General features: G+C 40.8%; 1 protein-coding gene across 1 annotated transcript; it reads right to left on the reverse strand.

The window, feature by feature from the left end:
- Positions 1-2,233: 2,233 nt before the first annotated feature.
- On the reverse strand, positions 2,234-6,985 carry Trmt10c (tRNA methyltransferase 10C, mitochondrial RNase P subunit). Its single transcript, XM_070030353.1, has 2 exons — positions 6,874-6,985; positions 2,234-3,685 (listed from the first exon to the last, which is right to left on the reverse strand). The coding sequence occupies exon 2, from the start codon at positions 3,655-3,657 to the stop codon at positions 2,416-2,418; it is 1,242 nt and encodes a 413-aa protein (XP_069886454.1). The 5' UTR covers positions 3,658-3,685; positions 6,874-6,985; the 3' UTR covers positions 2,234-2,415.
- Positions 6,986-14,513: the final 7,528 nt, after the last annotated feature.

Consider the following 14,513-nt stretch of genomic DNA (forward strand, 5'->3'; position numbering starts at 1 on the left):
GTAATGTTACCTCATCAATGTAAAATCAAGAGGATCAAATTAAAATTTATATATGCAATTCTTTGGGCACTTGTGTGTATAAAGTGTTGCCTTAAATAGCTTCGACTTGGGCTGGGAAGGTGGCTCAGTGGTAGAGCGCTTGCCTTGCATGCCTGAGGCTCTGGGTTCAATTCCTCAGCACCACATAAGCAAAAAGAAAAAAGCTGAAAGTGGCTTGTGGCTCAAGTGGTAGCCTTGAGCTGAAGAGCTGAGGGACAGCGCCCAGGCCTAGAGTTCAGGCCCCACGACCGGACTCCCCCCAAAAAAATAGCTTCGACTTTTGTCTTTTGGTTGGTCTAGGGGCTTGAACTCAGTCCTAGGTGCTGTCCTAGAGCTCTTTGGCGCAAAGCTAGCGAGAGCTCTATCACTTTGAGCCACAGACACACTTCCGGTTTCCTGATGGTTACTGGATGATGAGTTTTGGATTTACTATCAGGGCTGACTATGAACTGCAATCCTCAGATCTCTATCTCCTGAGTGGCTAGGGTTACAATTGAACCACCAGTGCCTGTCTCAAAAACACTTTCTTTAGAACTAGGCTTATTGCTCAGTGGTATCTAGGATCCTTGTGTACAAGACAGTGGTTCAATACCCAGAAAAAAAAATTGAGAAGAGACTGTTAAAATACTTGTAGGAGGTCGCTCCTCCATCCTAAGAACCCCTACTCCCCAGAGGTTGAGGAAGGAAAGTGATCAAAGCTGGCCCAGACAAAAGTGCCAGGATTGAAAAACTGAAAAAACATACAGACTTAAGGTATAGAGGATGTGTCAAGAAAGTTTATGTCCCTGAGTTCAACCCTCAGTATTAAGAAAACAAAAACCTGTTGATGCCCTTTGTAAATTTACTATGTGAAAGATGTTTACTATTATTAGTGAAGAGATATTCAAGCTTCAACTATGAGGAGCTAGGAAGGTGGCTCAGTGGTAGAGTTCTTGCCTTGCATGCATGAGGCCCTGAGATCGATTCCTCAGCACCACAGTTTGCACTCTACCACCTGAATCACAACTCCACTTCCTACTTTACGGATTTTCCTGCCTCAGCTGGCATTGAATTGTGATCCCCAGATCTCAGCTTTCTGTTGCTTCTGGCACTAGGCTGAATATTGTTACTTAAGTTGCTTTCTAGAAAACAAGTATACATTTTTCCAAGTGTATTAGTTTGATAGCTTAGGCAAAGAGCAATTTGCTAGAAGCAGACCTCTATGTCTGATGGGGTTTAAACAAACAGTAACTGAAAAAGGAAAATCAATAGCTGGACAGCATGTACTATTGTCAGTGGGGATATGAAACTAGTCTCCATAAGCTCCATTTGGCATGTCTACTAACAGTCCTAAAGCCTTTATATCACAATCCACCACCTGAAAAGAAACAAAGTAGGCTATTTTAGCTCTCAAATCTAAAAAAATATGGATTAAAAAAGGCCTAGAAAATCCTTGGCTGTCTTCAAGTCATATCCATTATGGACTAATAATTGGCCACGGGAATGTGATTATCATGACTATCCTAGGATAAGCAAGATATGGCTTGGAGGGCTTGCCTGGCATACTCCAAGCTCTGAGTTTCATGCACAGCAAAAACTAATAGAAAAGGGGCTGGGAAGGTGGCTCAGTGGTAGAGCACTTGCCTTGCATGCCTGGGTTCAATTGCTCAGCACCACATAAGCAAAAAGAAAAACAGCTGGAAGTGGCGCTGTGCTTAAGTGGTAGAGCGCTAGCCTTGAGCTGAAGAGCTGAGGGACAGCGCCCAGGCCCAGAGTTCAGACCCCCTCCCCCCAAAAAAACTAATAGAAAACTAAAAATAGAAACTAATGGCTGAAGAAACAAGTTAAACATCTCCACAAACTCATTTTTTATAATATAGCCAATTCATGTAAGATGCCAAAGGATGTTTTAGCTTTTTGAATCAAGGCTTACAAAATACTTTTGTGCCTATGACAACATTCTTTTTTTTTTTTTTTTTTTTAATGTGGTGCTGAGGAATCGAGCCCAGGGCCTCGAGCATGCAAGGCAAGTGCTCTACCACTGAGCCACCTTCCCAGCCCCCTATGACAACATTCTTAATATAGTTCTAATGCTTGAGCTTAATAAGTGAACTACCATCTCATGTTTATAAACTTTCAATTTTTTTCATGAAAGGTATTTGTTGACCTGGATTAGTGAATGAGGAGGATAATGGTGACTGAGACTCAAAAAAAGTCACAGCAGTGTACTGTTTTATTGGGTTATTTAAGGATTATTCAACAAACCTAGGAGGACTTTTTTCAGATTGTCTTTTTACAGTAAACAAAGCATAATTCTCAAAGTTCTGAAGATATCTAATTGGAAAAGACATAACCCAGCAGTTAGAAAATGAACTCCATTAAATTTCCTTTTTCAAGTCACTTTTTCTGTTTGCCTACATTTAAAGAGTTCTGTGGATATGAACTAAAAGTCTTAGTCTTCTTCAGTCTATTTACAAAGTCTTGAGAATACTGGGAAACCTCCAGATAACCAGAATGCTTTCTTTTTGGAACAAACCTCAGAGCCTCTTGCCAATCACCAGTGTTTTTCAGACATAACAAAATACGTATCATTTGATCTAAGGTGAGATTTTTGGTACCTATGTCCCATTGTAAATACTTATCTAATGGAAGGCGTTGTGTTGCCAGTCCTTGCTGTTTTGCCTTAGCTAGGGAGAGACCTGGTTTCATATTTTTATCAACTAATGATCCAATTACATAAACTTTATCATGCTTGAAAGTAGTCATAACATTAGGAGAATCTGCAGTTAAATATACAATACTGTCCTTTGGAAATAAGTCTGCATAAGACTTTTCTGTTGCTGTTAAAAGTAATTTGTCCCATTTTTGTTTGTAACATTTAACTAACTCTCTATGGTAAGCACTATCTATTTTAAGATTGCAGAAATAAATATGAAAAGGGTCAACATTTCTTCTGTTCCATCCTTCACTTTCTAAAACTTGAGAAACAGTATTTCGCATTTCTTTGGAGTTCATACAATTATCATAAGCCATATCAAAAACCAAAGGTTGTCCAAACTGCATAGCCTGGGCCCCCTTCCAGTCCATTGCGATGTTCATATTCCTGTCCCAAAGCCGAAGAAATAGAAAGTTTTGTTGTTTTTCCTCAGTGGTTTCTAGCAGCTTGGCTTTTTTTGCTTCTTCCCTTGCTATTGCTTTTACTTCTTTTTTCATTTGCCTAGCTTTTTTCAGTTTTTCCTTAATACTCAAATATTTCAGGTATTTTTTTTGGGATGATTTAGAAGGACATTCCATAACAGTTTTGAGCTCTTCTTCAGTGATATGTTCTGGTACTTCTTTGCCAAGCAATCTCCACATCTCAATTAATTCTCTAGTGGCAGCGAAAGAATCTTCATCCTTGTTTGAGACTGTTGAAACACTTTCTTCTTGCAGACTAGATTTCATTGTAGTTTTCCATCCATCTAATTCCAGCTGTGCAGGAGGGGATGAATTCTCTTTGTTAGGATAGGGCACAGCAGGTATTTTGGAACACATGTATCTCTGTAGAATTATTGGATATAAATTTCTTTTCCTCCTTTGAAGAGTAAATGGCACCAGAAACCTGGCAAAAGGTCTTAAGCAAGTGACACTAACATTCATTTTGAAGAAAATGGATGTGAGGAAACGTCTGTAAAAGAAGATAAATTAAGATAGACAAAAAAAAAAAAAACCAAAAAACTTTTTGACATTTCTAAAACTTACAAACTCTGTAAATAGAATTTGACCAAAAATGCATTTGAGCTTAGCACCAATGGCTCACATTTGTAATCCTAGCTACTCAGAAGGCTCATATCTGAGGATCGAGGTTTGAAGCCAGCCCAGAACAGGAACGTCTGTGAGACTCTTATCTCCAATTAACCACCAAAGAGCTGTGGCTCAAGCAGTAGAATACTAGGCTTGATTTTTAAAAAATCTAGTGCACAGGCCCTGAGTTCAAGCTCTAGTACCAAACACACACACACAAATGTAATCAACTTACAAAACACAAAATTAAATCCTTATACACCATTCATTTTCTACACTATTAATTTCTCCTATATTTCTATACCCTTAGCTTGTGATCATTCATTGAGGAAAGATTTTAAAACTTATTTGGGGGCTGGGAAGGTGGCTCTGTGGTAGAGCACTTGCCTTGCATGCATGAGGCCCTGGGTTCAATTCCTCAGCACCAGATAAGCAAAAAGAAAAAAGCTGGAAGTGGCACTGTGGCTCAAGTGATAGAGTGCTAGCCTTGAGCTGAAGAGCTGAGGGACAGTGCCGAGACCCAGAGTTCAGGCCCCAGGACCAGACTCTCCCCCCAAAAAACAAAAAAACAAAAAAGAAAGAAATGCAGTTGTGCACTGTTCACAATAGCCAAGATATGGAAATAACCCAAATGCCCACTACAGATAAATGTATCAAAAAATTGTGGTACCTATATACAATGGAATATTATGCAGTCATTAGAAAGGACAAAATAATGGCATTTGCAGGGAAATGGATGGAACTAGAGCAAATCATTTTGAGCGAGGAAAGCCAAGAGCAAAGAGAAAAATGGCACATGGCCTCCCTGATATGTGGATGCAAAAGCCAAACTGCAAGGAGATATGACAAAGTAAACAGGACTCAAGAAACAAAGGATTTCCACTTATTTTGTCTTATCACTGCTGACTCCATATTCTTGACCACATATATGGTATATATATGCACACATCTGAGGGGGAGCTAGAAGGAAGACACAATCAGAGGGGAACAGGAACACATACAACAGAGGGGTCCATCAGTTGCACTGGACATAGATGAAAATGAACTAAGCAACTCAAAGGCAGCGATGGACAGAGGGAATGAGAGGGAAAGGGGGAACAGCTTACACTAAGCAAAAGGAAAGAAATGTAAAGATCACCTGATGTAGAAGAAATAGTTGTATCGTCAACGCTCATAGAATTCACAAACTGTATAGACCATGATAATGACAATTTGTCTTGTGAAGATTAAAATGTGTTTGTGACTTTAAGTCCACAATACTGTGAAATATGTGAAATTGATGTAATCACTTAATCTCAATAAAATATTTAGTTCCTCTTTCTTTCCCTTTTTTTTTTGTCGGTTGTGGGGCATGAACTCTGGGATTGGGTGCTGTTTCTCAGCTCTTCAGAGCTAGAGGCAAGGGCTCTACCACTTGAGCCACAGCGCCACTTCCAGTTTTCTGGTGGTTTATTGGAGATAAGAGTCTCACGGACATTCCTGCCCATGCTGGGCTGGCTTTGAATCCTGATCCTCATACCTCAGCCTTCTGTATAGCTAGGTGCCCCTGGCACCTGGCTAAGTTCTTCTTTCTCTGCTTCATTTAATGGTTCTGCATTCTCCTAATCTCCAACCTCTCTGGACAGTACACAGATGACCAGATTGCTCCCCACACCCAGTATAGATAAGACCGTTTTGTCCTTACCCTACTTAAAAGATGTTTCTTTCCCTTCTGAGATATAATTTATAGTTATGGATTCAAACACCAACACCAGAAAAATGCCTCAAATGAAAAAAATGAAATAATCTCTCTCTCCTACCAAACCTGCTCATCCTGTGTTTTGTTTTGGATAGCAATACTATTATTAATTGGAAGTGGTGCTATGGCTCAAGTGGTAGAGCACTAGCCTTGAGCTGAAGAGCTGAGGGACAGCGCACAGGCCCAGAGTTCAGGCCCCATGACCAACAAAAAATAATAATAAAATAAATAAATTACTATTAATTAAACCAGTTACTCAGCTAGAAACTGGAAGTAATTTCACTTCTATCCTCAGTCACATAAATTGTTCTAATCACTGACCCAATACAGCACTACCAAATCTACTCCATTTATTGTAGGCATTTTACCAAGTCTACATACTTCTAACTTCATTTTCTTAACTTCATTTCCTATCTCTCAGACTTGCTTTCTTTTATCTCTCATACTTGTGAGTCTGGTCACAAATCTGGTTAGTGACATTCATAACCTCCCCAATATACATTAAGGTTACCTGCCAGGTTCAAGTCTGAACTTATTAATAAAGCTTCCTAATTTTTATGACTGCCTTTTTGTCTACATTTGTACCTATCCTTTATCTTAGGCTTTTTTTTTTTTTTTTTTAGTCATGGTCCTACCAAGGAAACCAGGATGGCCTCAAACAGGAGGTCCTTCTGCCTCAGCCTTCCAAGTGCTTTTAATTTATAGTTATGTACCATGATAACTGGAAACACCTCATACTTTAGATCAAGTATTCCTATTTGTTTTCATAGTACTCTCTGCTTATAATAGTACTTGGAATATAGTATGTTACTGGATGATAATGGCTATCTATTCCATTCAGAAAAAGACAGTTAAAATATTTGATAGTATGTGGCTGGGAATAATCACTCAAATATTTTCAGAGTAAACGATCTGGACCAAGGTTTCTCACATTAAAAAATATTCAGGCTTGGGCTGGGAAGGTGGCTCCGTGGTAGAGCGCTTGCCTTGCATGCCTGAGCCCCTGGGTTCGATTCCTCAGCACCACATAAGCAAAAAGAAAAAAGCCGGAAGTGGCGCTGTGGCTCAAGTGGTAGAGCGCTAGCCTTGAGCTGAAGAGCTGAGGACAGCGGCCAGGCCCAGAGTTCAGGCCCCACGACCGGACCTCCAAAAAAAAAAAAAAAAACTGTGGAAATCCTGCTCTTGTTCCAGACGCTGTATAACGTACAGTTTGTAAGTCACTACTCTCCACTGCACATGCTCTCGGCGCGCAAGCTCACCTACGCGCATTTCAAAACGTCATCGGGACCCTCTAACCCCGAAACACTGGCAGAAAGAAGAAACAGTACGCGTACCCGCCGTAGAGACAGTCGAACTCCTCCTCAGACCACGCGTGGTAGAGCAGCAGTTGACCTACGAGCCGACACGGTCCAGTCACAGATCCAGTACAGCTCCGGCAACGGCGGCGGCGACCGCGGCAGCTCCGCCGGAAGTCCAGTCCTCTTCCTCTCGACGCGATCTTCTGACGTCACAGGAGGCGGGAGAAAAATTCCCCGGCTGGAAGCTGTGCGGTGCGGGGGATGGGGAGTGGGTGGTGGGTTGTAAAGCTAGCTGCTTCCCAGTGACTTGGAGCTTGCAGCCTATTCACTTCTTACCCCTTCACTCCCATTTATCCTAAAACCTTGAGACTTTTGTCAGGTCTTGTGGAAGAGTGTGCTTCCTAAAATAAAATGGCATTTTCACGTAATAACTCCTTTGAATTCCTTGATTCTAGGTCTTTAACTGTAAACGTTATCGACCAATTTACCAATCGTGCCTACCTATTAAAAACGTCTGGAAGGTAGTTGAGCACAGTAATATCTCTTCTTGGACTTCGTCTGGCAAATATAGTGTGAAAATGAAGTTAAGGAGCATTTGTTAACTGGCAGTCTTGAGCCTTGATCTACCCTTCCTTCCTTTACTTTCCTTTCCTTTCCCTTCCTTCCTTCCTTCCTTTGTGCTGTTCGTGGGGCTTGAGCTCAGGACCTGGGCACTGTCCCAGGGCTTTTTTTGCTCAAGGCTAGTGCTCTTCCACTTGTGCCACAGCGTCACTTCCGGGTTTTTCTGTTTATGTGGTTTTGAGGAATCTAACCTAGGGCTTCATGCATGCAAGTCAAGTACTCTACCACTAAGCCACATTCCCAGCCCTGGCTTATTTTTCAAAATCATCCAAAGCTATTCCTTGGGGAAGATCAGTCTTTTCAACAAATGGTACAGGATGACCTTTTGCCAAGACTTAAAATATATGAAGATTGAGTCGGACGCCGGTGGCTCACGCCTGTGATCCTAGCTACTCAGGAGTCTAAGATCTGAGGATCGAGGTTCAAAGCCAGCCCAGGCAGGAAAGTCCGTCAGACTCTTTTCTCCAATAAACCACTAAAAAACCGGAAGTGGCGCTGTGGCTCAAGCGGTACAGCGCTTGCCTTGAGCTGAAGAGCTCCCAAGCCGAGTTCAAGCCCCACGACCAACAACAACATATATATATATATATGAAGATTAACTCAAAATAGATCAAATCATTTTATGAGAAAGAAAAGATAAAACATAAGAAAACATCAAAAGAAAAGATTTACTGAAGTAGATTTAGCAGATGTGGGGTTGTTATTGTTATTTGTTTGGTGTGGGTCCTGGGGCTTGAACTCAGGGCCTGGGCAATGTCTCTCAGGTGTTTTTTGCTCAAGGCTAAGACTCTACTACTTGAATTACAGCTCCACTTGGCTTTTTTGTAAGAGTAGTTTGTTGGAGAAAAGAGTCTCATGAACTTTCCTGTCAATGCTGGCTTTGAATCACGATCTTCAGAGCTCAGCCTCCTGAGTAGCAATTGTACCCTGGTGGATTTACAGTAAAATGGTATTATTGGATGGTGATGATAGATCAGAGGTGGAGCTTGGTTGGATGGAGTAGGTCACTATGGAACAGGTCCTTGAAGGACATGTCTCATTCTGGACTCATCCTGTATTCCCTATTTACTCTGCTTTCCAGCTGCCATGATATAAATGGTTCTGCTTTGCCATGCCCTTTCAGAAATAATGGATTGACTCCATGAACTAAAATAAAGACTGTACTCATGGCATCTGCTCTCAGGTTCTGCACAGTTCATTCCAATATATATTATCTGTTCTATATTGGCACAAATTAATTTGCCTTGTAGTCTGTCTGCATTATTTATCACACAGGAGAAAAATATTTCTCTATACCAAGGGGTTTTCAAAAGTTGGAAGAAAAAGTGTCAAGTGTTTCTTGTCAAATAGAGACTTCCTTTATTAAATTCTCTGCTCTGCATATAAATAATAGTGCTGGCATGCATTGCGAGAATTCTATTTGGTAAGTGATGGCAACGAATTGGGCTAGAGTTATAAACAGTAGAGGCAAGGCAAAGAAAGAGGAAGCCATGCATAGGCATAAACCTAGCTATATAGGACTTGTGAGACTTCATCTCCAAATAGCCATTGAAATGCTGGGCCAGAGGTCTGACTCAAGTGGAAGATGCCAGCTGAGCAAGCAAGTTGAGCAATCAGGAGGTAGGCCCTTAGCTGAAAATTGGATACTAATGGGAAAAAGGATGGGAAATGATTTGGGGAAAGTGAAACTGACAATCAAATTGACAATCTTTGTTGAACATTTGGGAAGAGAAGAAGAAGTCAATAACCTGGTTTGAACACTTGGATAGAGACTAACAGTGCAGAGGGGAAAAGGAGTAGATAAGGGCAATAGGAAAGATGGTACAATTTTAGGCATGGAATGTCCTTCAAAACAATTAAATGAAGTCCCCTTTGGGACATATGCCATTGGCTATATGGGTCTGGAGTTAACAAGAACAGGAAATGGTATACAAATAAAGATGTGAAAATTGTTGATATAGAGTCTGCTGAAATGCATGGATGGAAAAAAACATTCTGAGCCCAGGTGGACAGGAGGAATGGACAACAGAGACTGCAAAGAAGAAGCCATGGATACATGAAAAAAAAATCAAAATATGACATAGAAGGGCTGGAAATATGGCCTAGTCGTATAGTGCTTCTTAGCATGCATGAAGCTCTGAGTTCAATTCCTCAGTACCATACAAACAGAAAAAGGCAGAAACAGTGCTGTGGTTCAAGTGGTAGAGTGCTAGCCTTGAGCAAAAGAAGCTCAGTGAAAGTGCCCAGGCCCTGAGTTCAAGCCCCAGGACTGGTAATTAAAATTAAATAAATATACATATATATGACATAGAAATCAAAGGAAGGATTTCAAGGAAGAATGGATGAATTAATAAACCCTGCCTAGGGAACATGCAGTATAGATAGAAAAGTATGTATTAGATTTAGACAGAAAGACCATTAGAAGCTTATTGGGAGATTTTGGGGCATCAACCACAGACAAGGTGATCATGTAGTTAAAAAGTTGACAAAAAGTTGTGAAATCTTGCCAAGGGAAAGAAAATGAGAGAGCTTATTTAGCTGGGTGCTGATGGCTCATGCCTGTAATTCAAGCTACTCAGGAGGCTGAAATTTGAGGATCTGTGTTCAAAGCCAGCCTGGGCAAGAAAGTCTGTGAGATTCTTATCTCCAATTCTCCACCAAAAACCTAGTAGTGGACCTGTGTCTTAAGTGGTAGAGTGCCAGCCTTGAGTGCAAAAGCTAAGAAGAGACAGCAGCACCCAGACTCTTTTTTTTTTTTTTTTGGGGGGGGGTCCAGTCGTGGGGCCTGAACTCTGGGCCTGGGCGCTGTCCCTCAGCTCTTCAGCTCAAAGCTAGCGCTCTACCACTTGAGCCACAGCGCCACTTCCGGCTTTTTTCTTTTTGCTTATGTGGTGCTGAGGAATCGAACCCAGGGCCTCAGGCATGCAAGGCACGCGCTCTACCACTGAGCCATCTTCCCAGCCCAGCACCCAGACTCTTAAGTTCAAGTCCTAGCACTGGTATATATGCACTAAACCTTCTCTAAGAAATTAAGCCTAGAATTTAGAATTTTATATCCCATCAGCATCCTCCATGTTACCAGATATTGACAAGATATTTTCCAAAAGGAGTCTTTTTATAATTTGGCGTGGAAGACCAATTTTGCACAGAGAAGCAGTAATTTCTCAAATGTAAAAATGTTTTGTTTATTCAGGTGCTATGCTGTAAATTTGCCACTTCCTGTACTAAAAATAAAGTCACAACATTCACTATTAAATGAAGTAAACAAATAACTTTATTAAATTAATTTTCAATCAGAGTAAGTACAGAAAATCAGTATTTTCTGGTAGTATTCAGTATGTAACTTTTTTTTTTTGTCAGTAGTGGGGCTTGAACTCTGGGCCTGGGCGCTGTCCCTCAGCTCTTCAGCTCAAGGCTAGCGCTATACCCCTTGAGCCACAGTACTACTTCAGGCTTTTTCTCCTTATGTGGTGCTGAACAATTGAGCCCAGGGCCCCATGTATGCAAGGCAAACACTCTACCACTGAGCCACCTTCCCAGCCCAGTACGTAACATTTAATTATTCTCATTCATCTTGGTTAGAAGTTTGTTACCTTATTAGCTAAGAGACAGTTCTTGGAGGACAGAATAGGAGTTTCAAACTCAAAAAACAAAACCACACGTGTATAAAAGATGAGTATCTTTTAGAGTAAAATATTGAACAAAAACATGGTTTTTTTATACTCTTGTGGCCCAGACTGGGCTTAAACTTGTGATTCTCCTGTTTCAGCCTCTCAAGTAGCTGGGACTCCAGGGATATGTCACCATGCCTGACTTAAAACAATTTTCTTGGGGCTGGGAAGGTAGCTCAGCGGTAGAGTGCATGCCTTGCAAGCATGAGGCCCTGGGTTCGATTCCTCAGCACCACATAAACAGAAAAAGCCGGAAGTGGCGCTGTGGCTCCAGTGGTAGAGTGAGGGACAGCGCCCAGACCCAGAGTTCAGGCCCCATGACCGGCAAAAAAAAAAAAAAAAAGACAATTTTCTTTAGGATTTATTATAGTACACTCTGCTTGTTTAGTATACTATGACCTATAACTATCTACTTCATATACCTACTGTATGTGAAATAGCCATCTCCCATTTGCTTAAAACTCCCCTTTCAGTCTACTGTATGCTTTTTTCTTTTTGTGGCAAATGGCAACTCAACTGTAACAATGTCTTATTTTCATATACCTCATTCAATTAATTAGTAAATCGGTGGGTTCTTTCATTTGAAATATATCTATAGCCTAGTTACTATTACTTTTCTACCTCTGCCATGTTAGTCCAAGTCACAATCAACTCTCATATTTATTATGGTATACTCTACAAGAACTGGAAACACAGATAGACATGGAAACAAAGTATTGTCTCAGCAAGGTAAAATTTACTTCTGCACGGAAGGGTGTGCCATCAGCCAAAAAATATGGCAAGAAAGCACTCAAAGCAGCCAGGCTTTTATTATTATTAACAGCAGGCCCTGCCCCTCTGCTTGGATTGGTTGAGCTGAGGTTCACAATCTGCTCTAAATTGGCTAATTTGAAGAGGGTAACATTCATTTACTTCAAAGCTGGGCACCAGTGGCTCATGCCTATAATCCTAGCAGCTTTGGAGGCTGAGTCTGAGTAGAAAAGTCTATGAGACTCTTATCTCTTCTAATAAACTACCAAAAAAAAGCCAGAAGTGGCTCTGTGGCTCTAGTAGAGTGCTAGCTTTGAGCAAAAGGAACTCAAGAGTTCAAGCCCCAGGACCAGAAAAACAACAACAAAAAACAAACAAACACAACATTGGAATAAGATTAAAAGTAAAAGAAAAAAATCTCAAAATATACTCACCACCTATGCTAGTTTTTAAGCAATCTGAGGTTTGTCTTTTGAGATATCTCTTAATTCCATCTTGGAACAACTGAAATAAGGAGAATGGGTCTAAGTAACAAGCCTTGTTCCCATAGCCATCTGGGTAACATTTGTAGCTGGGTGAAAAGTCAAGAGGTGAGATAAGCCATTCTTTGAATTGCAGATGTTATGCTGTTTAGCCCTAGAAAAGCTCTTGCTACAGAGAATGCTCATCCTTGATTATCACACCAACCCCGACTGTTTTTCCCTATTTGGAAAGTTCAGTTGGCTCTAGAGCTACTTCTCTAGATGCAAAGTTTTGCTTGCACCTGTAACTGTAGAGTCTGCTTTTGTTGGGTTTGAGGTCTCCACCCCAAACATGTGGTTTTTGTCTTTAAAAGATGGGTGCCAGCTCAATTCTGGGCTGCATGTCTTTGGGGCAAGAGTCCACCTGCAGTTACCAACTTTTAATAAAGTCTCCCAATTCTACCTCTCAAAATGTGACTTCTCGGTCTCTCATTGACTGAATTCTTATACAGTGTAACCAGTTAAGAAAAAGACTTACATTTCAAAAATTCTTCCTTATCTCAGGGCATTTCCTTTTTTTCTTGCTGATACTGTATTAGAAAAATCAACAAGAGACAAGCCACTAGATCAATGCAGGAACTTTTTTTTGCCACTCCTGGGCCTTGAACTCTGGGCCTAGGCACTGTCTGTGAGCTCCTTTTGCTCATGGCTAGCATTCTATCACTTCCTGGCCTGGGCTACCTTCGACTGTGATCCTCAGATCTCAGTCTCCTGGTAGCTAGTATTACAGGTGTAGGCCACCAGCGCCTGGCCAATGCAGGAACTTTTAAGCAACTTACTTTGGTAGAAAAGGTGGCTTTGCTTAGAGTTCTTAAAATAGTCTATCTAGTCATAGTTTAAGTTGTCATTCCTTGTATTTTGTTTACAGAATGATCCCTTTAAAATGTCTAAAATGGAATGTCACATCTATTCACAAAATTCTCAGTCAGTATTCACTGACTTATGTTTTCTGCTTTGGCATATAAAAATACTTGGAAACTGCTATTCAATCCTAACAATAAAAACCTGAATAAACTGAAAGACAACTGTACAATTTGGCTACTAAGATATAACAAATTTATTAGCTGAGGGCTGGGAAGGTGTCTCAGTGGTAGAGTGCATGCCTTGAATGCATCAGGCCCTGGGTTTGAGTCCTCAGCACCATATAAGCAGAAAAAGCTGGAAGTAGTGATGTGGCTCAAGTGGTAGAGGCTAGCCTTGAGCTAAAGAGCTGAGGGATAGCACCTAAGCCCAGAGATCAGGCCCCATGACTGAAAAAAAGGAAAAAAAAAAAAAAAAAAAGATTCGCTGAGAAGCCTTTTCAAAAAAAGCATTTCAAAATTATGAGGCAGAGTTGGGGTTCAGAGGAGTAGGCAGATGAGTATGGCAATGTGTCAAATCATACCGACCTACTGGTCACCATCTCAGCATTTTTTCTTTTCTTCCAGGTTTTTAAAAAACGACAAGCTTGAATTTTTTTCTTCTGTACTGGAGTTTTAACTCAAAACTTAGTGCTTACTAAGCAGGTACACTGGCACATTCCACCACTTGAGCCATACCTCCAGTTCTGACAGGCTTGAATTTTATTTTTTTTATTACTCTATAACATCTGCTGACCTAATTTATTTTCACTCCAAGTGCTAAATTGAGTTATACTATTATTAGTTTATTTGCCGTCTTAAAAAGCCTTTTTTTTAAAATTTAATTTTATTTTATTTGTGAACATACTGTACAGAGGGGTTACAATTACATGGGCAGGATAATGCGTACATTTCTTACCAAGCATTGCACCCTCCTCCTTTGGTTTACCCTTCACATCCCTTCCCAGCCTCCCCCCTCCCCCCCAATCCCAATCCTTCTCCTCCCCCCCCCACCGACGTTGTAAAGCTCGTTTTGGACATGACAACTTGTACTTCTCATTGTTGCAACAGGTCCACCTGTATCCTTAAACAACTGGTTTTTCCCCATCTCCTCCACACGTTATACTGACATCAAATATAGTGAAAGCAGGGGTTATACTGTGGGGGAGGGACATACAAAGCAACAAAGAGATAATCTTATAAATGCGTTAGAAACACATGCATGAAAGAAAAAAACATTAAAATACATATCTAAGGGTTAATTTTCCTGACCT

Source organism: Dipodomys merriami, unplaced genomic scaffold, assembly GCF_024711535.1.
Source record: "Dipodomys merriami isolate MVZ:Mamm:240054 unplaced genomic scaffold, mDipMer1.0.p SCAF_2, whole genome shotgun sequence".
NCBI lineage: Eukaryota > Metazoa > Chordata > Mammalia > Rodentia > Heteromyidae > Dipodomys > Dipodomys merriami.